Here is a 23,870-nt window from a genome sequence, read left to right on the forward strand (position 1 = left end):
AAAAATACTATAAAACATCATTGGACACACAGTTTTCATTGACTTTTAAACTAATTAAAAAATATCAAACATCATGTATTTTGAAACATCAATAACTCTTCAAAATATCATCTATTATGAAACGGAGGAAGTAATACACTATCTTAAGGGGCTTTCACAAAAGATTTTCTTCTATGCAAGTTAATAAAGCTAAAATGTTGGTTAACACATCAGATATGTGCAAGGAATTAATTTTAAGATACGAAAAAAAATTACAAGCTTGAGATAAAAGTGATTCTATTTGCGAGTTATGTAAAGTTTTTTTTTTTTTAATTTACTGCCAAGACCATGTATACCAATTTGATAAAATGAAAAGATTTACATTTGGACATGGTTCATGAAGTAGGGAGACAGAGCCAGAGGAGGAGCCGTTGTGGCCTGTTAAGGTATCGAGCTTGCCACGCCGGCTCAGCGCTCTCTTGCACGAACCCACTTTTCATGTATAACCTCTTAGCTGCTTCATTGATCACCGTCACATGCACGTACATATCCGTTATTCCTGGAACCATATCACAACTCCTTTTCTAAGTCAATTTTTGAAGTGTACTATTATAATCAGAAGTTCTTACCCCAGTCTCTAGCAACTACTTTGGACTTTTCAATGAGCTTGTAACCAACTCCATTACGATGCAGCTCCTTCGCAACACAGACGTTGCTCAAGTATGCCCTCGCAAAATCCACACTAAACCCCTATATAACAAAGAGGACTATAAGCTTGTCTGCTATCAGATTGAAGATTTTTTTTGTTTTTGTTATATACAAAGTTTGGTAACATCAAATACATACCTCTGGTTTTGTTCCAGCGATTTCATCAGGAAGCCAACGGCATTGGTTAAGATCAAGGCTCCCCACCACAACTCTATCTTCTATCCCATCAGAGAACTGAGAAACAGATGAAGCATAGCACAAATCCATATCATACCCCAAAGCAACAATGAAATATTGGTCTATAACCCAAAATTTTAAAAATGTACATAAACACAAAATCTCCAAATTGTTTAAAACAAAATTTTATTAAATTTTTTACTAAATTGTGTATACTTATGAAAGGAAGCCTCTTCAAAGTCCCTTGAAAAAAAGTCTGTTATATTTACTCTACTGGGATAAACAGGTACTACAAGATGACTAAATGAAAAGACAGACCTTACATGCAGAGAAAAAATCCTCAGAAGAGGTTGATAGTTGCGACAATGGAAGAGTAGCATTTACGCAGGACACCCTCGTAAAACCTTCTCTTTTTCCAGAAACTCTCTCCTTAAGGGCCTCGAACTCACGCTCCGCCAAGTATCTTCTGTGATCCTAAAAGAAACTTGAACAGCAAAACGTAACATCAGCACAAGAACATAAGGAGAAAACCCATCGAAGAGAAACACTTTCAAACCAATCACTCAATAACATGATATCTACCACATTCAAGATCTTCTTGAATATGTATAGGATGCACACTCCCAAAGTCCAAAAACAAAGATACCAAACAGATGTAATAGGGAGAAGAACTGACTTGGATATTGTAAGAAGAAGGGTTGAGTTCGTTGAAGGTCCGCACGCGGAGGCAAGCTGCAGCCCAAAGCTCGTCCTCCGACACTGTTTCGGATATGACCATCGCTGAAATGTCGATCGCTGGAGCAAGAATGTGTGAGGCGGAGATAGGACGTAACCGGAGCCTACAGGAAGGAGAAGACCGGAATCCATCTGTGTTTGACTTGCTGAAAATGGCGACAGAGCATGAAGGAAGAGGTGAACAGAGAAACGCCATTTTCTGGTGGACTAACCATGTCCTCACCTTCTTGCTAAGCTTCAAGCTCCAATATCTAGGCCCACTGGGCCCACAATTTTTTTCGTTATTTTTTTTTAACATTTTCAATTTGTTTGTCTGAAAATTTAATTTGAACAACCAAAATCTACATCCAAAATTCCAAACTATTTCATAATATCTGACATAAATATTAAATGTCTACAAAAATAATAATTGAATCCGAAATATTATGAATCGAACCGAATCTAAAATGTATCTCAAACAATTGTTATAAAATTTACATGAATCCAAAACATTATTAAGATTGTCCCAAATAAAGTAATAGTTACAAAGTATTGAAAGATTACAAAGAGGATGGTTAAGATGATGTGTACCATGAGTCAGACTCTTTGTCATTATCCTATGATTGTATGTCTTCCCATGCATCCAGCTCTAATTGGTTCAAAGATATATCATTTCATCAAATAATAGAAAGAAAACATACTTTCGGTGGACAGACATAAGAAAAATTCGACTAATTAACAGATGAAGAAGCTACTACTACACACACACAAAAGAACTAGAAATAGTAGCACAAAGCAAGTCCCGTTGTAACTCATTTAGTAATATGTTGCATATTTTAGATATCTTCTTTGTTCTTGGTCTTGGTTTGGAGGGCTTCTTTTTTATCACAGCACATAAGGATCTAACGCCATCTGCGTTTCCTATTGTTCCGGAAGGCGCAACAACCAACAGAGTAGACAATAATGAGGAATACAAGGAAGACAATGTTCACCTCAGCCACTTTTTTCCAGGAATTTCTGAGGTTGTCGAGCAAACCGGCCTTGCAGGCTTGGCAGTTGTAGCATAGAGTCCCCGGTTTATTGTCCCAAACGTTACAGTCCTCGTTTGTGTATGGACCAGTAGTCTTTGTCCAATTAGTCGGCCTCACATAGGTGAAGTTACAATCATTGGACGGCTTACAGCAACCAGACTACACAAGTGAAGCAAAAGTATAAAAAAACATTTTGGTGAAAGTCCACATTATAACTTAATATGAAATTAGACTACTCACATTTATCTACCCAACACAAGAACTTGGGTATCATGTTAAATAACCAGACAAATGCTACCTAAACTATCAGTGTGGATAGATAAAAGAATCACTAGTATTGTTATATTTTCAATAGGTTAGAGAATCTAAAAGCAGCTTTTCAGACTAATCTGAGAATGTGAATAAAGGAACTGATCAAAAAGAGTTTCAAAAGACTAAACTCTTTATTAGAATAGGCTTGTGTGTTTGTATTGCTATTAAAGCAAAATGGTCTGACCTGAAGGGCATTGAGATTAGTCTTGTAAAACTCATTGACGGTGACACTGGCGTAGCGACTACTGAAAGTAGAACACACGTTGGAGTAAACCAAGCAGCTCATGATCCGGTCCCAATTCTTAGCATTGCTAACTCGCTTCTGGAGCCAGTTAGAGTAATCACCTACACGGTACTCCTTATACCCTCTATCCGACAAAACCTCACCGGCGCCGCGGTTGGTGACGACAAAGGCGAAGATGGTAAAACAGAACCCGAGGAGTATGAGAAGGAACATAGCGAAAAGGTAAAGCCATAGGAGGCAAGAGACACGGCAGCAAGCGCCGACTAGACCAGCGATGGAGACAAACATGAGGAAGATTCCGAGAGCGACGATTGGTTTGTCGAGGAACCGCTCACACTCGGTGGCTGCATTTTTGCCGAGCCAGATTCCGGCGGAGAGGATGGGGACTGAGAGGAGGAAGGTGAAGAAGTTAAGGATTCCGACAAGGTTATTGCTACACTCAACCATTGTTTTTATATATATATATATTTTTTTTTTGTTTGGTCTTTACGGCAGAGCTCTAAAGTTTTATGTCCGGTGGAAACTAAAAAGGCCACTCATGTCGCCGAAGTTAATTCTTTACGCAACTGTTAGTTTTGTCCGTTACGAAATCTGTTGGGATGTAACTGTCAATGACAGGTAGACAATTTGCATATTAGACCCTCAAATTGTTGGAAATGACAAAATAGACCCGAGAATTAACAATGGAATCCCAGGTCCAAAGTCAAATCATTATTAATCCAAAAGAATGTCTTGCAGTTTATTTTATTTGATCAACCAAAGAAAAAAAGATTAACAAAAAGATAGAGTTGGAATGAAATGATCATCCACACGACCTTCTGGCCTCAAAGAAAACATGATAAAGAGAGCTTTCTGGCTCGGATCAGAGAGGACCAGGGAAAGTTCCGGTCTCCCTCTGCTCATTCCACTTGTCAACCTACGGAAAGATCAGCGCATAAGTCACTAATGCTGGTGAAGATTATGAAGAAACAGAGCAAAAACATAAGAAAGTAACAAACCCATTCTCCAGGGCAGAGAGCGCGGTAGTACTTGGCGAACCTCTCGCAATCATTGGAGTCCTCACCCTTTGCAGTTGTGCACCTACAAAGATGGTTTTGTTGTTTGAAGTTAGAATAGATTGAAGAGAGACACTAACTCAATCAGAACAAGAGTAGTACCTGTGGAACTCAATGTAACGGGTGAAGCAATGCCTTGTCTGGTTCGTTGTAGGGAAGCGGAAATCAGCAGGAGCCGTTTTCAGTTCGATCTGATGATTCAAACAGAAACACAAGTAAGACACTTCTTAGTGATTTACAAAGATGAAACCCGATTGAGAAAAGATATAAAAAAAACAGAGATACACTTAGAATTCAAAGCTTCATCTTTTCTTCCATTGCAATAAGATATATATATGATAGAGTAATTTGTATTTGTATTTATGAATAGGAAAGAAGAATCCAATGTTCAGGAAACACCGATTCAAGAAATACAATGTTAAGCAACTAGTGAGACTAGCGACTCAATCACTGGATTTTCCAGGAAAGTAGAAAAGAAAAGAAAAGAAAATGTTCATACTACTCCAATGAATGAAAATGAAAGCGTCCCTCTCTTTTTAATTGAAATCGTAACAAACTTCTTCTTGCGTCCTCTCTCTCTTCTGACGTGGCTGATGACGTGTCCCGCACCACTTGAATATCTGTATCAAATCCTCCCTGTCTAGACAACCTTGTCCACAAGGTTTGTATCAGGAAAGCGCTTCTCCAGATCATACAAAAGCTCCCACGTTGAATCCACTGCAGGTCTATTCTTCCATTTCACCAAAACCATCGTTGCAGGTTTGTTCTGCCTTTTAACCATTTTCCTCTCAATGATAAACTCCGGTTCCTTAACCAACAACTCATTGTTAAGAGAAGGCAAAGCCGTTGAAGTATGGACATCCCCCACCACTATCTTAAGTTGTGAAACATGAAAAACCGGATGGACTTGAGAAGACTCCGGAAGCCTCAACTTGTAAGCAACCTTCCCACAACGATCAATGATCTCATAAGGCCCATAATATTTTGGTGCTAGCTTCTGATTACTTCGGTGAACTACGGAGTTTTGCCTGTAAGGTTGCAACTTCACAAAGACATAATCACCAACATTGAAAGACCTGTCAGTGCGACGATCATTAGCAACCTGTTGCATACGATGCTGAGCTCTCAAGAGATGAAACTTCAAGACCAATAACATCTTCTCCCTTTCTTCCAACGACCGAGCTACCACTGCCACTTTAGTCTCTCCAGGTAGATAAGGTAAGTGTTGTGGAGGAGCTTGACCATACACAGTTTCAAAAGGAGACATCTGAATAGCTGTGTGATAGTTCGTGTTGTACCAAAACTCAGCTAGAGGCAACCACCGACTCCAAAGATGTGGCTCATCACTACACATGCACCTGAAATATGTCTCCAATCAGCGATTAACCACCTCAGATTGTCCATCACTCTGAGGATGGTACGCACTTGAGTAATTCAGTGCTACACCCTGCAAAGCAAACAGCTCTTTCCAAAAATCACTTAAGAAAACTGCATCACGATCGCTGACAATAGATCTTGGGAAGCCGTGTAACTTGAACACATTGTTGAGAAAAGCTTGAGCCACTGATGCTGCAGTATACGGATGAGAGAGAGCAATGAAGTGAGCGGCCTTAGATAACCTGTCAACCACCACCAAAATCACTGTTTTACCCGCAGAAGAAGGTAATCCATCGATAAAATCCATGGAAATGTCTGTCCAAATCAACTCAGGAATTGGTAAAGGTTGGATCAGACCAGGATAAGCTGCAGTGTCATACTTGCATCTTTGACAAACCTCACAGCTGCGTATGAAAGCTTGAATATCTGTGGTCATGCCTTTCCAATAAAACAGACCTTTCACTCTCTGTCTCGTAACTTCACGTCCGGAATGACCTCCACCGCAAGAACTATGCATCCAATCTAAGATCTTGTTACGCAGAATAGTATTATTCGGCACAACCAGCTTACTCTTCCTCCTTAATATCTCTTGAGACCATGTAAAGTGTTTTTTACTTCTCGGACTCAACTTCAACGCTTCAATAATCTCCTTTGTTGTTGGATCAGAATCATAATTTTGTTGAATCTGTAACATCAAATCACACTCCAAAACAGTCATTGCCATGTGCAACACTTCAGAACCTTTCTTCCTTGATAAAGCATCAGCAACAAGGTTCTCTTTACCCTGTTTATACTGGATCTCATAGTCAAATTCCAAGAGTTTTGGCAGCCATTGTTGCTGAATAGGAGTATTCAATCTCTGTTCAAGCAAGTACTTCAAACTACGCTGATCCGTTTTGATTATAAAATGACCAGTAAGAAGATAATGACGCCATTTTTGAACTGCAAACACCACTGCCAAAAGTTCTTTCTCATAGATAGAAAGATGCAGTTGCTTACCCTTAAGATGACGACTGATGTAAGCAATAGGGTGGCCTTCTTGCATTAGCACCGCACCTATACCCTCTCCACACGCATCAGTTTCAACAACGAAGGGTAAGTCAAAACGAGGCAGCGCTAACACTGGAGCTTCGCACAGAGCTCGTTTCAAATTATTGAAAGCTTCTGTTGCTTCTTCCGACCATCCAAAACAATCCTTCTTGGTCAAAGCTGTTAAGGGTCTAGCAATAATACCAAAACTCTTGACATAGCTTCTGTAATACCCTGCTAGACCGAGAAACCCCCGTAACTGCTTCAAAGATACCGGAATAGCCCACTCTGCAACAGCCTTGATCTTATTAGGATCAGTTGAAATTCCTTCTGCCTGTATGTAATGCCCCAAATACTCAACTCTGTCAGTGGCAAAGGCGCATTTACTCATCTTCGCAAAGAGCTTGTTACTTCTCATCAATGCAAAAACGCTTTTCAAATGCTCTTCATGCTCTTCCATTGATGAACTATACACCAATATATCATCAAAGAAGATCAAAACACACTTCCTTAAGAGACTTTTAAACACTGTGTTCATTAGACCTTGGAATGTAGCAGGTGCATTTGTGAGACCAAAAGGCATCACAAGATATTCATAATGGCCACTGTGAGTTTTAAAAGCAGTTTTATGAATACCATCTGTGTTCATCCTCACTTGATGGTAGCCTGCACGTAAGTCAATCTTGGAATACACCTTTGATCCTCCCAGTTCATCCATTAAATCTGCTATTAACGGAATAGGAAAACGATCCTTCACTGTCATCCCATTCAGGCCACGGTAATCAACACATAACCTCCAAGACCCATCCTTCTTCTTAACCAAAACCACAGGAGAAGCATATGAGCTTGAACTAGGTTGAATAGTCCCTGCATCCAATAACTCTTGAACCAGCTTGTCTATTTCATTTTTCTGATACACTGCATACCGGTATGGCCGCTGATTAATCGGATTAGACCCTTCCAGCAGTGGTATCTTATGGTCATGATTCTTGCGAAAAGGAGGTAGAGCTTTTGGTTCCTCAAAAATATCTTGAAACTCTTGTAAAGCGTTTGAAATACCAGGATATAATTTCTCTGTGTTGGTATTCTGCATCTCCATAGTGTATGCAGACGCTTGTAATTCAGTATCAATTCGCTGCACCGATATCATTGTTAACTGAACCTCGGATTCTCTCAATCTGTTCAGCTTAGCTGACTTCACTTCTCGAACAGAACCATCTTTAATCCCATGTAACAAAACGCCCTTCCTCCCCATCTTAAACTGCATTGTCAGATTCTGAAAGTCCCACGTGATAGGTCCCCATTGTTGTAACCACTGAACTCCAAGAACCATATCACAACCTCCCAAAGGTATGACCATAAAATCAGCTTTGAAAGAGATACTCTGAAAATTCCATTGAAAGTCATCAATCTTATTACTCACTCCCAACTTCCTACCATCAGCCACTGCAACTCTCGAAATACCAGTTGGCTTCAACTCACAACCCAACTTCTCAGCTACAAATGCATCCATGAAATTATGAGTTGAACCAGAGTCAATGAGAATGAATAATGAACGTTTTCCATGAATTCCTTTCACTCTCATCTGGCTCTGATACCTTTGATAGAGTAATTTGTATTTGTATTTATGAATAGGAAAGAAGAATCCAATGTTCAGGAAACACCGATTCAAGAAATACAATGTTAAGCAACTAGTGAGACTAGCGACTCAATCACTGGATTTTCCAGGAAAGTAGAAAAGAAAAGAAAAGAAAATGTTCATACTACTCCAATGAATGAATATGAAAGCGTCCCTCTCTTTTTAATTGAAATCGTAACAAACTTCTTCTTGCGTCCTCTCTCTCTTCTGACGTGGCTGATGACGTGTCCCGCACCACTCTGTATCAATATATTTCTTCTCTATTAGAAAAACGTCTTTACAAATCAAAGCTTTCATCTCTCTTTGCCTTTCGATTCTTAAATCTAACTCTCGACCATATTGAACACACACCACACAAGCAACCAAACCAAGTAGCTAAGCTAGCTTCCATCAAAATCGAATTACATACAAAGAATCTAAACGATACGTGGTGCTAAAATCAGATCTTGAATCGAGGTCGAATATGAAAGAAGAACGATTACCTCATCCTCCATGGCTGATCTGAAGAGGAACGATGAGAAGGTTTGGTTGGTTAGACTTGGGAGAAAGAGGAGACGCAATCGATTGAAAATGAAGTTTGAAGATAGCTTTCAGTGTTGGGCTTCCATAAAATAATGGGCCTAAGATTATAGTTTTTGTTGGTTCAAAGTTTTAACGATCCGATGGGTTAAAATCGGTTTACTGTAACGATTTGATTCCGTTTTAGTCTGGCCGATTTCATTTTGGTTGTTGGATCTCCTCCTCCAGTGTTGAGCAAAGAGGTGCATCTCTGTGACTCTGCTTCTTCGTTGAATTCTCAAGCTCTCAAAATACAAGATAGAGATATTCACGGTGTTCGCTTTTTGGGTGTTCATGGGCTTCCTAAAACATACTTTCGTGAGTTTAACAAAAGAAAGCATAGCTTTACAATTTAACCCAAAAAACGGTTTTATCGTTAAAATAAAAAATTAAAGATTTTGACGGAAAACATAATTTCACAATTTTGACGGAAAAATGTATTCTATAAATTTGGCGGGAAAATGCAATTTTTCGGTTTTGGCGGGAAACATAATTTCTTGGTTTCTGCGGGACACATAATTTTTCGTTTATGGCAGAAAAACGCAAATTTTCAATTTTGGCGGAGAACGCAATTTCTCAGTTTTGGCAACAAAACGCAATTTTCGGTTTTGGCGGGAAAACACAATTTCTCGATTTTAATGAGAAAGCGCAATTTCTCGGTTTTAATGAGAAAGCGCAATTTCTCAGTTTTGACGGGAAAACGCAATTTCTCGGTTTTGACGGGAAAACACAATTTCTCGGTTTTGACGGGAAAACATAATTTTTCGGATTTTGGCGGGAAACACACAATTTCTCGGTTTTGGCGGGAAAACACAATTTCTCAGTTTTGGCGGGAAACACACAATTTCTCGGTTTTGGCGGGAAAACGCAATTTCTCGGTTTTAACGAGAAAACGCAATTTCTCTGTTTTGCCGGAAAAAAAACAATTTCTCGGTTTTGGCGAGAAAACGCAATTTCTCGGTTTTGGCGAAAAAATGTAATTTCTCGGATTTTGGCGGAAAAACGTAATTTCTCGGGTTTTGGCTGAAAAACGCAATTTCTCGGTTTTGGCGGGAAAACGCAATTTCCCGATTTTGGCGGGAAAACGTAATTTCTCGGTTTTGGCGAGAAAACATAATTTCTCGGATTTTGGCGGGAAAACCTAATTTCTCGGATTTTGGCGGAAAAACGTAATTTCTCGGTTTTGGTGGGAAAACGCAATTTCTCGATTTTGGCGGGAAAATGAAACTTCTCAGTTTTGGCGGGAAAACACAATTTCTCGGTTTTGGCGGGAAAACGCAATTTATCGGTTTTGGCGGGAAAACGCAATTTCTCGGTTTTGACAGGAAAACATAGTTTTATAGTTTTGACAAGAAAAAAACATACTTTTATAATTTTAGAAAGTAAACATAATTTCAAAATTTTAGAAATAAAATCCAATCTAATAATTGAAAAATAATTATAAATATTATTGGATGTCCATGGACATGCCAATTTGGAAATGATCTCTATTGATCTTGGACATTTGTTTAGACCATTGTCCAATATGGACCACCCATTACTACCCAAAACTGAAGTGGTCCAACTGCCCAATTGGGCCCTGGACGGACCATTTGAAACAGCTCTAATCATGAGCTATCTCGAGGCTATGATGTGGTCTCTGTGTAAAAAGAACTAGTCATGAGCTCACAAAACTGAACACTAGTCACAGTTAATCAAAACAAAAGGAGGAATGAATTTTATTCAGGAAGCTCCTCAACAGAGTTGAATAACTTTCAGTTTTCAGCTATGGAAACCAAAAAAAAAAAAAAACGAAAGCAGGAAATTGTTAAAGCATGAGGGACAAGTCTTGGTCCTGCGCTGCAACACAAAAGATTCAAATGTAGAAATGCTTTCCTTGTGAAAGTTTTGATGTAACTCAACCTCATCAATGGGAGCCAAGTTTCTCTCCATTCCTTTTAGCCTCAATGTTAAAACTTCAATGACAGAAAAATTGCTTGTTCAATTTGTGACTTCAATTTCACTGTCGCTGTAATCTCCCCAGCACTTGCCTCCTTGTCCTTTCCCATTTTTCTCGTCAGATATCTCTTGCGCTGTGGTTCCCTCTTCACTTACTGCGGAGTGTCCATTTTCAGGTGTTTCAATAGCTTCTTGTGCAATGACTTCTTCATCCTCTGCAGCTTTCTTCTCCTTGTTGCTCTCTCCTTCACCTCCACTCTTCTCCTCAGCCATTTCAGTAGCCAGTGGTGCAGCTATAGTATGTCCATTCTGAGGCTGTACAGGTATGTTACACGGATATGCACCTTCTGCTACTGGCGACAATGGGTACCCATTCTGTGTTATTTCCGTCCCATTTGGTGATGCCAAATAGCCGTTTGGTGACACTGGATAACCATTAGAAACCCATGGTTGACTCGGTATGAACTCAGCCGCGTGAGGGTTCATTATTCTTGGGCCAATGAACTGACTAGCCTCGCCGTTAGACTCAGCGATACTGGGGAAGCTTGGTTTGTTACGAGGAACCCTGTTTCCAGATCGGTTGTAACCACCACCTGAGAGCCTTGGTCCATAGGGAACTCGAGCTGTTACAGACTGATGAGGAGTTGACCTTCGGACATGGTTTACAGGAAGCATTGGCGGTATGTTCAATGGGGAGGGAAGGATTCCCACATGGTCGTTGAATCCTGGAACTGCTATCGAGCCAAAAATTGGAATGGTCGTCGGGGTATAAGGCGGTGCAGAGGCAGAGAGCTTCTTGCTCATCTCCTTTTGTGCCTCACATGCCTCTTGTTTTTCTCCATCTGCAACAACTGATGCCTTTGGGCTTGAGTCTCCATTGGGCAGATCTTCCGTTTCACCATCTACTGCTTTCAGTTCAGCACCAGAGACATCCTTATGTTGCTTCACTCCATTTGAGTCCTCAGCCGTTTGTACACTTTCAGATTTTCCTTGGCTTGCATCTGAAACAGCTGTCTCTGTTGGAGATCCTTCTGCTGCTGCCTTTTCAGCCTTGATATCCTCTGGTGAACTCATCGACTCTGATCCACCAACAGCCACCCCTCCTTGTTCATTGCTATCAGCATTTTTCGCTTCAGTTTCTGAAGCCACCAGCTTATTCTCACTAACAACATCCTCAGCCTTAACGTTTTCAGGACCATCTACTGCGACTTTTGCTGCATCCAAAGTCTCTGGGGCAGTCGTTTCTTCTGACAACTGCTCCGCAACTATTTTCACAATTGTTCCAGGGGGTGCCAGTGCAACTTCCTTATAGGAAAACAGTTTTCCAGCTTGGGAAGTCACAGGACTCACCATCAGAGTTGGCTTGTTGATCTGTTCGGTGCAAGGTGAGCTTACCAGGGCTGATTTACTGTTAACTGGCTTTTCTACCACTACACTGGAACTGTTTTGCTTTCTGTTCAAACTTGAGCTCTTCAAAAGCTTCTTCGCGTGCTGGGAAGTAGAACCACCAGCTGATATTGAAAGCTCGTTTGAACTGGTCCTTGGGGATGCGAAATTGGTGGATTTTCCTCTGCTTTTTGTTGTCTGCTGGGTCACGTTCATGAAGTTTGTGTTCAGCTTTGCCAGGCTGGGACGGGTTCTTCGCCCAGAAGGATGACGATTTTTTGGGATAGCTTCTTGCCATCCTTCGTCAGAGTCATCATCCACTTGTGCCGTGGACTCTAGCTTAACCAGCGTCAGCTGATCTTGAGGTTGCAAATCACGTTTATCAACCTTTTTTTCTTCAGGTTTTGCTTCTGATTTGTTCTCCTTGTCACTTGAGCTCTCCCCAGTGATACTAGGCGGACTCAGAATTTCATCATCTTTCTGATTATCTTCAGACACAGGTCCTGGACTTTGTCCTGGTCTTCCCTTGACCTGAATAAACATTTTCGATCAAAATATCTGTCACAACTTAGTTAATGAGAGCAGTTCAGTAAAAACATGAATTAAGTCAGCAGAAAGCAATTATAACCTTTAGGCGAGCTTTCCTTTGAGCGTCCCTTGCTTTAAGATCAGTATCCGGGGTTATATAATCTAGCAGGTCCGATACACTGTTATTGGGGAGAAAGCTTATGAGTTGCATAATCCGGACAAGAGTTTACCCAAGATATAACTTTATACTATTTCTATCTTTTGGTCCCCTATGTACAGAATGTAAACGGTGCTAAGAATATATAAAAGGCAAACGTTTTAATACCTGAGATGGCCTTTGCTGGAAATAGAGGCGTCTGGCTTGGGAGTACCATTTCGTGCAGCCTCTTGCTGTTCCAGAGCTTTAGACTCAAAATACTCGAGCCACGCAGCCGCATCCTAAAACAATTCTGGAGCGTAAGAAACTTTTTAAGTGAAACTACATGTAATTAGTAGCTAATTACGCACCTGTGTCCGAAGATCCTCAGGCCCAAGTTTTGCCTGTAGAATCTGTAGAGTTGTCTGCTCATGCTGGACGCTCAAGGAGTATGCTTCCATCAGAGAAAGAGCAATAGCAATGGCATGGTAGCTTGCAGCAGTCTGAAAAAATATATAACAGAAGTAGTTCAATTCTCAAGTGCATCGCTTAAGCTTCCACGGTAAAGTTTACTATTTAAATGCAAGTCCTTGCTTAGCAAAACCAACCTGGATATGATCAGCTCCAAGTAGTCTCTGGTTACATTTCAACGCTTCATGAAGGTATCTTAAAGCCACATGGACATTCCCCAAACCTTCTTCCATCATCGCTACATTAATATAAGTGGCAGCAGTATTTGGATGTGACGGTCCACATGTTAGATGCAGAAGGTACAATGCACGGTTGACATATCTACAACAATAATAACATGTTAGCAGCTCGAAACAATTAATTTTTAGGCTTTGGCTTTGGGAAATGCAGAAAGCATACTTTAAAGCTAATTCTGTGTGCTGGAGACGATAATAGAAGACGGCCAGGTCGCCGTAGCTTTTCATTGTGTCTGGATGATCAAGTCCAAGTTCCCTTTCATTTATGTCGAGTGCTTTCTGCTGATAAATGGTAGCCTGAAAAATCAAAACTGGTTAGTTGCATGCAGTAGAGACATTCTTCTGCACAGGAAGTGAATTGAGCGATGCCTTGGAGACAGTCTCGAATTCTTTCAAAGTGAATACCTGGTTAAAGTCCCCAGTATGGTACAGCACAACAGCAAGTAGACTATATGCTCCGGCGGTCATTCTATGATATGGGCCGCACACAGCTACAAGCTTCGTTAATGCCTGTAGAGTCAACCCATAATATCAACTCACTTAAACAGTTTGAAGTATAATAAATACATTCAATGAAAAAGGTGTCAGAAACAAGCTGAAGAGCTAGATATTCCAGTGTAAAATCATCATGCCCGCTAAAACAAAACTCACTAATTCATATTTACACGGGGCTAAGAGTGCCTACTCAGTAAGTCTATGCTAGTTCTAAAAATAAAATTGGTTGATAAGGATGAAAGATGGAGAAACTTGGAAAATAAAAAATGTACTCAATTGCTTTGTTCGCATAAGAAGGATTATATAATGAGTGGTGGCAGGGGACGGCATGCAAAGAAGGGATCAGCGTATTCAGACTAGTCAAGAACTTCATTACCTAGTCAGTATATAAAAAGAGGAAGGAGAAAGTGATCAGTTATACCTTGGTACCATAACTGACAGCATCCTCTAGTTTTCCTTTATCCAAGGAAGTTTTGGATGATTCCAACAACGTGCGTCCATCAGCGGATGAACATGCAACGTGCTGCACACAAAAGCAGTGCTCTTTTGTCAGTTAAGAATTTCACTTTTCTATTATAGCATGTTACTGGAGTAAGATAATTGCAAAATGGTACCTTATATACAGGAACCATACTGACGATATCTAACTTCTTGAATGGACATGATGTGTCCATCTCATAGTCTTTAGGAACAAGCTCCAGTCCAACCTAAAACGATGAGTGAAGCAACATATGAGCATCTAAGGTAGGATTGTCGCAAATGAAAGAAAATCAGATTGACAATCGCAAACCTTGTGTGACAGTCCCCTAAGAATGGAGAATTTTCTCAATTCCTGGCAACCTTCATGCTTCCAATCCCACCCATACCTCTTGGAAATGAAAGTTTCTACCCAGGTCCACTTTATCTTTTCGTCGTATTCACTCTCAGTGTCAGACGGTGTTCCCAATAGGACATTTAAGCATGTTGCTATTGAGATGGCTAGATCAGCTGTGTTTTCAACAGCTGCTACAACAGCCTGCAGTATATGCTTGTATGCCCGAACAATCATTTCATGAATACAGAGGGATTGCACATGAGGGAGCTTGTCAGCCAGCTCGACCTAAGATGAAAGAAGAAAAGAGTGATTACTAAAGAAACGGGCCACTTTGCTTCTCTAAGCATATTCGTTCAATTTGAAGCAAAGGTACCAAAAACTATAATTGAAATGGTTACCACTCTCCCCAAGGAATGCATCTGTAAGCCTCTGGTGTGCATAAAGTCAGTCAGAGTTCTCCCATCGACGGGTGAGAGTTCAAGAGATCCAAAGTCTGCCACCTGCAACGTATCAAGTCGACGTTCATGAGGAGCTGAGGATTCTTACTATAGAGGGAAGTAAAAGTCCAAGGAACTGACCAGTTTCGGAAGAGCGGTGTCAGTGTAGTATTTGCGGGACATCTCAATCAGCTCTCCTGGTGACTGCAGGGAAAAGTTCGTGGAGAGAGAGTACCCAAGGTAAGATTCATAAAAGCAAACTAGGTAAGTAGAAGTCGTCTCTTACTACTATACAATAATGTCATCAGCTGGGGAAACAAACAAACCTTGAGATGAAAACCAGTTTCTGATTCTTTAAGACGCTGATATGCAGCTTCTGTCACCAATTCTTTCCACATCTTTTCCATTTCCTCATTCTGTTTCTCGAGTTCCTTCTGAACCTCAGTTTCTGATTTATTGTCATTGTCAACGGTATTAACAAGGGCATCCTGGCCCTGTTCAGACTTGTTAGCTTTCACATCAATCTTCTTTTTAATCTCCTTTAGAAGTCCACCTTGCTTTCCAAGACCCTTAACAGGTGGTTCAGGCTTAGCATCTTCAGTGTTTTTAGACTCAGTTTTGTTTGAAGCTGGATTTTGAAGATGTTGCACCCAACAAGCTCCCAATTCCCACCTTATAGGCTTGGTTTTTCTTGAGGGCTCAGCCTCTAATTTCTGCAGACTGTCCTCAAATACTTTCCTCACAAGGGACTTAGCCACACGTATTTGTTCTGAGTCTGCATTTGGTGATCTCTGAGCTATGCTGGAAGGAGTTGACGACTTGTGTAACAGAGTTCGCAAGCTGAAATGAATATTCAGAAAATGATTGCTAAATACCATATATTTCCAAATTCACATATAGTATGCCAAAGTGTGAATCATGCCAAGAGAGATATGTTAAGCAATGCAAATATGAGATGCCTTTGTTGCTCGAAACTTGTACACAACCATGAGTAACCAGTAATACTAACGCATAATACAACACATGAAGATTTTACCTGTTTACATTCAGTGCATTTGCACCTCCATCTGATTGGTCTTCAATGTCTATATCCTGTGGGAGACTGCCCCCATCCAAGTTAATTTCAGCAGCAACCTTAACAATGGCTGTGAAACCACAATGTCTGACAACCACCACACCCAAGGTCGATGTATCCTGTATGATTGAATAAATCTCAGTAACAAATCCAGCAAGAGAAAGCTAAGAAAATTAGCACAAGCTATAACAAAATTACATGAACCGTCGCACTCTCATCAGCAGTGATCCCTTTAAGCAAATTTCTTTGAGCAAGCTCTTCCTGAGAGATCTCTAGAACTCGAGTCCCATCACTCTTTCGGTCAAGCTTGGCACTGGCATCAGGGTCATCTCTAGCCACCCTTATGACCAAATCACCTACTCTTTGTTCATGGAAAGCCAACGCAGGCGAGAGTTGATTACTCTCTACTACATTCTTTATAATCTCCACTGCTTTGAAAACAGAAACGTCGACGAATAGACTGTGGAGTAGAAAGGCCTTCCTATCTCGAACCTGTCTCTCTTCAGATGTTTTACAAGGCATGGCTGCCAAAATCGCAAACTCCTTGGCCCACTTTCTCTTGTCATGCTTACCAGACCGGCCAACCCCACCGCCATCTCCTCCCCATGTCACATCCTCCACTGGAAGTGACGGAAAAGTAGATGGGCTATCTGCAACAACCGGAGGAACTACCCAAGTGTTTGCCCGGAAACCATAAGGAAGGTTGCCAAACTGAAACAGAACAACAAATTATTATATAATGAAGCCTCTTAAATAATCAACATAGCATACAAAAGAAGCTTAACGTACTTTATTATGCTCAGTGAAGGCTTTCATAAGAGCGTCATAAGCCTGCAACCACAATAACACCAACGATCATAAAACAAAACTGAAAAGAAAGAAAAAAAAAAAAGGTTAAACCTTTTATCATCAATTCAAACTTACAGTATCAAAAGGCCTGCTTATCTGTTGCAGCAGCTCAACTAAAGAATGACACAGAAGCTGCTGTTTCCCAGCTGGGTAAAAACCTGTTCTTGATGCAACAACAGTGATAGGCTTCCCACTTGAAACTTTAACCTGCAAAATGGTAATACCAAATCAGTCTTAAGTTTCTCTCAGAAGCAATCAACTAAGAAAGAGTGTCCTTACATCGATTTGAAAGAGATCATCTAATCCTTTATCTTCAATTGATGGACGAGCAGACCTTCTGATATCTAGAAGATTCAAGAACGTGAATCAGTAAGCCAGATCAGGCAATGAAGTAGCGAGAAGGAAACTCACATTGGATCGGTGGAGTCAAGTGGGAGAAGGAGAAGAATTCGTAAAACTGCCCGAGACGAGTCGGTGGGCACATGTTGATTTCGCCCTTGTCTCCGCCTTCCGCAGCTTGAGAAGCCTCACATCCGCCGCCGCCGACGACGAGTTTCTTCTCTGGTTCCTTGAGCTTAGGGCTGAGAACGGAATCTGAATCGCCGGCATCCTTGTTTCCAGATTCCTTGGGAGACGTGCGAGATGCCGGAGGTTTCGACGAACCGAAGGCGGTTGTGCAAGCGACGATGTCGAGGAGCCGCCGTATGTGCGCGGTGGCTTGCTCCTCCGTATAGTCCTCTGCGATTTCGAAAAAGTTTTTTTTAATTAATAATCTGCTGTGGGTAACCCTACGGTAGTAAACTACATGAGCCGTTAGATTAAGAGCATAACCTTCGACGATGGTGAGGTGGCAGGGCTTGAGCGATACGATGTCAACGGAGTCCTTGAGCCTAGTGCCACGCACCTGCACCAGAAGAAAATATTACTTCTTTTGTTTAGGCGGCAAATGTCAGAAACAGAGCTAAAAAAACGTCGTTGTTTTGGGCCTACGCAATACCTATACTGGGCCCATTAGCAAATATTGAAAGAAAATGTTTCTTTAATCAAACTTTTGCAAAGGCGAAAAGATATGCAACGCCGTTAATACAAAATCATCATCGAATATCATAAATGCATGAAGAGGAAACCTGGTGAGAGAGAGAGAAGTTGGTGAAGTGGCATGTCTGAACATGGACCGCCAAGAGCTTCCTCACATCTAAGATTCTGTCCGTGGAGATTCCCTTTCACCAATAACATCATCAACTTGTGAGAATTGTATATATTCACTGGTTTTTTAAAACATTATCTTATATCAAATGTTAGTGTAAGGCTCAAAACCTTGAGAGTCACTTGGGATTCATCTGGTGTTTCAATACTTATCTCTATGACAGTGGGCAACACTGCACAACCACCACCACAATTTTAAATATTTTGTTATAGAGGAAAAGAAAGCAAAAATTGATTTGAATAACAATGAGAACCTTTCTGTTCCTTCTTCTTCTTATCTCCTTTGCTCTTGTGCGGCTTTGTTTTCCCAGCTTTAGGAGCCATTACCAATGGACACAATACTTAAAACGTTGGGTTACAAAACCCAAATTGAATTTGATATGTATCGAGTTGCATATACCAAGGACTTTTCTAGAGGAAGTGCTTATATGAGTGAATAGTGATGAAAAGAAGGAAGAGGAAGAAGAGAGAAGGCGTGTGTGTTTTATAAGAATGACTTTGTGGTGGTAGTGAGTCTAGTGACAATAAGGAAGGAAGTAAAAGTAGTGATTGAGAAAATAGAGATTTGGAGAGAGAGAAAGAAAGGATAGGATAAGGTGCGAGAGAGAGCTCTTGTTCTCTAAGAGTGTTTTGAGGCTAAGTAAAATTGAGGCCTCTCGTTTCTTTTGTTTGCTTCTTTAACACCTCATCACCAACTTCATCTTTTTCTTCTCTATCTCTATCTCTCTCTTTTTTTGTTTTTTAAACCAATGATATTAATTATTTCATCATCTAATTGAGATTTCATTCATGACTTCCCATATCTGATTAATCAAATTAGTTTGTTTTATTCTGTAAAAATTAGACATAAACTAGAGAGTGGGCTGGCTCAAAATTAGTATGGATCATCATGTAAAAATAAGTCATTGTTTTTGTCTGGGCCTTTTTAGACATAAAGATTATCAATTAAGAATTAAACTTTGGATTATTTTTAAAACATAAAAATTAAACAAAAGCTTCATTAATCTTATTATGAATTTTTTGCTCGAGTCCATTATCCCTTTCTTATTGCTTATCCAATTGTCATTAACCATAGATTAATAGATACGTGAGAACAAAACAACTTAGTCGATATGGTATTGGCCGATTGGGCAAAAACCCGCTAACGGGCCGTGAAATCTGAAATCTCAACCCAATCCCACCTGTAATGGGTTTTTACGGGTCAGGCCCGCATGTCAAGGTTCAAATTCCCATCAGAGTGTTATATTGAAGTAATATTCAATATTTTTCTCTTAATCTCTCTTTTTCTCGTTTGTAATGGGGAACGTTAAAAAATATTCAAAATCAATACTTTGATGACGAAATTAATCATCGAAGAACCAAAGACACATTTAAGATCTTTTTCTTATATCTGAATGAGTATGAGTATTTACAACATCTATGGGAATCTGAGATTACATGTGTGATATCGTAAATGCACAGTGGTGAACCGCTGGGGCTAGATTCGCTTAAAGCGGGTTAAGAGGCGGATGGTGAAAAGTATCGCAATGAGAATGCTGAGAGTGAATAGAACCTTATCAGCAGACGGATCTCAGCATCTCGCACCTGTTGTATTCCACGTGCAATCGCAGCGACCCCTTCGTTTTCATCCTCGTTGCTGGTAGAATGACGACGAGCGGTGGAACGGCGATAGCATGGAGATGAATAACGATGATGAATATTTTTTATATATAGGCTAATGATGAGGTTTAACATACTGTAACAACCAAATTTAGCAATAAAAACCAAAAGAAAAATGATTTAAATGTCAAGTTATCCTCAAATCAAAATTACATACAATAAAATTACAAGAACAACTTAAATGCAAATTAAATAGTTACCTTTTGGATAAGTTGTGAATAACCATAAGGTTTAAACGTAATTGATTTAGGCATCACCCCAAGTTCTTTCTCTTCACGTTCAAAGAGGCATTAGCCTCTTCATTAAGCAATCCAATAAAATTGGTCGGGTGGGTGACAAGAGTATTGATATTGTGAAGAGGGTCACTGAACTTTGAAGCTCATAGAAACTTAATTCAAATCAATTAATATATACATAATAGTTGAAGATGACAACGAGTTATATGAGCTATTTTTGTTGTTTAAGTTTATGAGAGAAAAATGAATATAAAATAAAAAAACTGAGATTTGTTTGTGTTTATGTCAAACGATGAGACTAGTTTCAGCGGTTACAATCCAATTACTCACTTGTTGCTCGCAGTAACGAACTTATGCAACATAAACAAATAAAAACCATTGAATTTTTTTTTAAGAAAATGGTGACTATCGCTTTAATTTGATGAAACTCTAAAGTACATAATGAGTTCAGAATTAGTTTTCGAGGTTACAATATACTTTTCAATTTTCATTAACTATCATCTTTCCCGTGAATTTTTTTTAAACATAAGGATCAAATCTTTTATTTTGCATTTCTCTGATTTTTAATATTTAAAACATGGTAGTTATAATAATTTACACATGGCGGCTATATGTTCATTATACAATTTATACACACACAAAAGCTATTCTGTGAGTTGACTTCAGATTAGTGGATTCACCTGCATAATTTTATGAATAAAGAGTAAAGTGGAAAAATAAATCATTTAAAGAATTGAAGGTTTTCTTTTGTAGAAAACCATTTTTTAGAAAATAAAAATGTGTCACATTTTACTGTTTAATGCATCTCTTAACACTAAAAGATTATATTCATATTAAACCAAGATCCACAACATACATTAAGATCGAGCACAAGATCAAATCCAAAGCCGGCGAATTATAACAAACCCCCCGGAGTCCAAAGCCAGCGGATGAGAAGACAATCCCTGGAAATAAGACACGTCGAATTCGAAGCTAAAAACATAAGAAAAATAAAAGCAAGTAGGAGATGAAGACAAGGATGAAAGCTTCTAAGTAACATGAATCCTAGACTTCAAATGGCTCTTGATGAACACGAACCAGAAACCTCTTATAGTGAATAGCACATGCAAATAGAAACAAGCTTCACATCCCAGAACCAAAACATGTAGTTCCACGGAAATTAACCGGAACCGGCGAGGTCGAACAATCGACATAAACTCTTACCATATTCCTTTATTTACATTTTTTGGTAAAATTGATTTTACATATTTTGAAAACCATTTATTCTCTTCAAATTGTTGTGCTTTTTAAGCAACATGATATCTAATTACTTCAACCAACAATACCAGTTTGAGCTTGTGCCTTTTTTGTCTTTTCATGAATTTTAATTTTCCCCAAATATCAACTCATATAAAATCTACTAAAACATAAATTTTGACTATGACGTTGGCAAGTTAATTCCATATTTTTGCAGTTTTTCTTTCTTCCTCGCTCTCCTTCTATAAGTTTTATTTGGTAAAAAAAATTATTCGTTTTTGCTTGTCATGAATTACGTGTTCAGTGTTTTTTTTTTTAATTTCTTGGATATGTTTTTGTATATTACGTAAACTGATTTATGTAAATTATCAAATGGTGTCAACTCTATTTTTGATATATTTATTTCATTACAGTTCCTTCTTGTCTATAACTAAAATAAAAGTATATCGTCACGTGTCCTATATTTACGAATTTGGTCTGATTGGATCATCTTATATCTTGATTCCTGCAAAGTGAAAACATTTCATCATCAAACCGAACATGGTATTGGCAAGTTGTACCTAGGTTACCTAGCTATAATGATTCCGGCCATCGCTAACTCCTCCAGGTCAAGATCATCCATAGCGGCAACCGCAATATTCGTTCATGTTGGAGAAAAAAGCGGTTTTGAATAAACTAGAGAATGGATTTCTTTCAATAAAAAACTTGAGAGTGGGCTGGCTCAGAATCAGCATGGATCCTCATGTAAAAGTAAGCTTTGGTTTTGTCTGAGCCTTTTTAAGCCACAAGATTATTACTCCCACCGTTTTTTATTTAATTGTCATCCGTTTCAAAATAAATATTGTTTTAAAGTTTCAATGCAAAATTTATTAATAAGATTCTCCATTTTATTTTTATATTGGTTAAAATATGGTTATATGTATAGGTAATTGTGTTTTTGTTTTAGAAACATACAAAATCATATGTTTTCTTAATCTGTGTGCATAAACCTAGAGCGACAATTAAAATGAAACGGAGGGAGAATCATTTAACTTTGAAATTTTTGTAAGAAAAAATTATAAACAAAATTCATTAAATCTTATTATGAATTGCTTGAGTCATTGTCCTTTCTTATTGGTTAATCCAATTTTCATTAATCAATTTATTTTGTTTTATTCTTGAATAAGCTAGAGAGTGGACTGGCTCAAAATTATGGATCCTCATGTAAAAGTAAGCTTTGGTTTTGTCTGGGCCTTTTTAAGCTACAAGATTATTAATCATTAAACTTTGAAATTTTTGTGAAAAAAATTATAAACAAAATTCATTAATATTATTATGAATTGCTTGAGTCATTGTCCTTTCTTATTGGTTAATCCAATTTTCATTAACCATAAGATTAAATAATAGCTATGTGAGAACCAAAAAAACTTAGTAGATATGGACTTGGCCGCTTGGGCAAAGCATTTTAGATGTTCTTTTAGCCGAAAAAGAAACTAAAATAGAATGTGAAGCATTGGGCTCTAATAAATCATGGGAGTCATACAAAACTAAACGACACTTGAAAAAACTTGGGCTTTTCTTTTACGTTTCAAGGTTTAGTCTCTTTTCTTCCACCGTTTCAAGTTTCAAAGTTCATACACGACGACTTGTTTGATTATATATAAGTTTCGTGCGTGGAATGACATTTCTGTTTGACTTTTGACATTTTCTGTTTCTACATTGGTCAATATTGCAACATTTAGCTGCTGGCTCAGGCTCCCTCACACAGATCACTATCATGTAGCGCGTATTTTTATTTTTATAAACCTACCTAAGAAGACTAATCATCGTTATAATAAGAGACATTCCTCCACCTTTATCTTTATAAATCATATCCATTTGAGATTAATCAAAACACAGAAGCAGAAATGGATGAGATCAAAGCCAGACGCATAATACTCCTCTCTATCATATTCCTCTTCTTCTTTTCCGAGAAAGTTCTTTTGGGTTCAGCTAACGAGCATGGGTCAAGGAATCTTGCAGTGGTGATGAAGCAACGGGTGAGAAACAGAGGGCCTCGTGACACTAACACAACGTCCGCAGCTTCTACTATGATGTTCCCAGGGTCCTTCCATGTGGGTGCTGCTTCCTCCTTCCTACTCGCTCTTCTTTTATAGTTTATGTTCATAGTGATTGTGTGATTTGTATTATTGTAGATTCAGGGTGACTCCTTTTTATGCTTTTTTGTTTATTGGAGTTATTTTAAATAAAATATCTAATGGTATCAACCTCTCTTCATTACTCATCCATTGAATTGTGTTCTACCTTATATAATATATACAAAAGTATAACATTTTTTTTTTTTTTTTTTTTTTTTTTTTTAAAAA

At 39.0% G+C, this 23,870-nt stretch overlaps 5 protein-coding genes across 5 annotated transcripts; 1 reads left to right on the top strand and 4 right to left on the bottom strand.

The window, feature by feature from the left end:
* Positions 1 to 216: 216 nt before the first annotated feature.
* Positions 217 to 1,814, bottom strand: LOC106303804. Its single transcript, XM_013740130.1, has 5 exons — positions 1,541 to 1,814; positions 1,183 to 1,338; positions 826 to 921; positions 609 to 729; positions 217 to 538 (listed from the first exon to the last, which is right to left on the bottom strand). The coding sequence occupies exons 1-5, from the start codon at positions 1,793 to 1,795 to the stop codon at positions 375 to 377; spliced, it is 792 nt and encodes a 263-aa protein (XP_013595584.1). The 5' UTR covers positions 1,796 to 1,814; the 3' UTR covers positions 217 to 374.
* A 417-nt stretch (positions 1,815 to 2,231) lies between these two features.
* On the bottom strand, positions 2,232 to 3,685 carry LOC106301447 (tetraspanin-7-like). Its single transcript, XM_013737845.1, has 2 exons — positions 3,106 to 3,685; positions 2,232 to 2,768 (listed from the first exon to the last, which is right to left on the bottom strand). Exons 1-2 carry the CDS (start codon positions 3,610 to 3,612, stop codon positions 2,481 to 2,483), a joined length of 795 nt encoding a protein of 264 aa, XP_013593299.1. The 5' UTR covers positions 3,613 to 3,685; the 3' UTR covers positions 2,232 to 2,480.
* Positions 3,686 to 3,812: 127 nt separating this feature from the next.
* LOC106301448 (cytochrome c oxidase subunit 6b-3) lies at positions 3,813 to 8,855 on the bottom strand. The gene is made up of 4 exons (XM_013737846.1): positions 8,748 to 8,855; positions 4,323 to 4,411; positions 4,164 to 4,245; positions 3,813 to 4,081 (listed from the first exon to the last, which is right to left on the bottom strand). The coding sequence occupies exons 1-4, from the start codon at positions 8,757 to 8,759 to the stop codon at positions 4,028 to 4,030; spliced, it is 237 nt and encodes a 78-aa protein (XP_013593300.1). The 5' UTR covers positions 8,760 to 8,855; the 3' UTR covers positions 3,813 to 4,027.
* Positions 8,856 to 10,513: 1,658 nt separating this feature from the next.
* Positions 10,514 to 18,985, bottom strand: LOC106305696 (protein TSS). The gene is made up of 23 exons (XM_013742046.1): positions 18,649 to 18,985; positions 18,506 to 18,567; positions 18,316 to 18,408; positions 18,020 to 18,092; positions 17,600 to 17,926; positions 17,468 to 17,532; positions 17,264 to 17,395; positions 17,129 to 17,170; positions 16,538 to 17,050; positions 16,301 to 16,458; positions 15,591 to 16,104; positions 15,406 to 15,468; positions 15,226 to 15,327; positions 14,804 to 15,112; positions 14,628 to 14,720; positions 14,435 to 14,536; positions 13,924 to 14,028; positions 13,682 to 13,815; positions 13,420 to 13,603; positions 13,183 to 13,314; positions 13,001 to 13,113; positions 12,776 to 12,854; positions 10,514 to 12,678 (listed from the first exon to the last, which is right to left on the bottom strand). Exons 1-23 carry the CDS (start codon positions 18,716 to 18,718, stop codon positions 10,804 to 10,806), a joined length of 5,340 nt encoding a protein of 1,779 aa, XP_013597500.1. The 5' UTR covers positions 18,719 to 18,985; the 3' UTR covers positions 10,514 to 10,803.
* Positions 18,986 to 23,301: 4,316 nt separating this feature from the next.
* Positions 23,302 to 23,723, top strand: LOC106305402. Its single transcript, XM_013741778.1, has one exon. The coding sequence runs from the start codon at positions 23,412 to 23,414 to the stop codon at positions 23,658 to 23,660; it is 249 nt and encodes an 82-aa protein (XP_013597232.1). The 5' UTR covers positions 23,302 to 23,411; the 3' UTR covers positions 23,661 to 23,723.
* Positions 23,724 to 23,870: the final 147 nt, after the last annotated feature.

The sequence above is a fragment of the Brassica oleracea genome, chromosome C7 (assembly GCF_000695525.1).
Source record: "Brassica oleracea var. oleracea cultivar TO1000 chromosome C7, BOL, whole genome shotgun sequence".
In the NCBI taxonomy this organism is placed as follows: Eukaryota; Viridiplantae; Streptophyta; class Magnoliopsida; order Brassicales; family Brassicaceae; genus Brassica; species Brassica oleracea.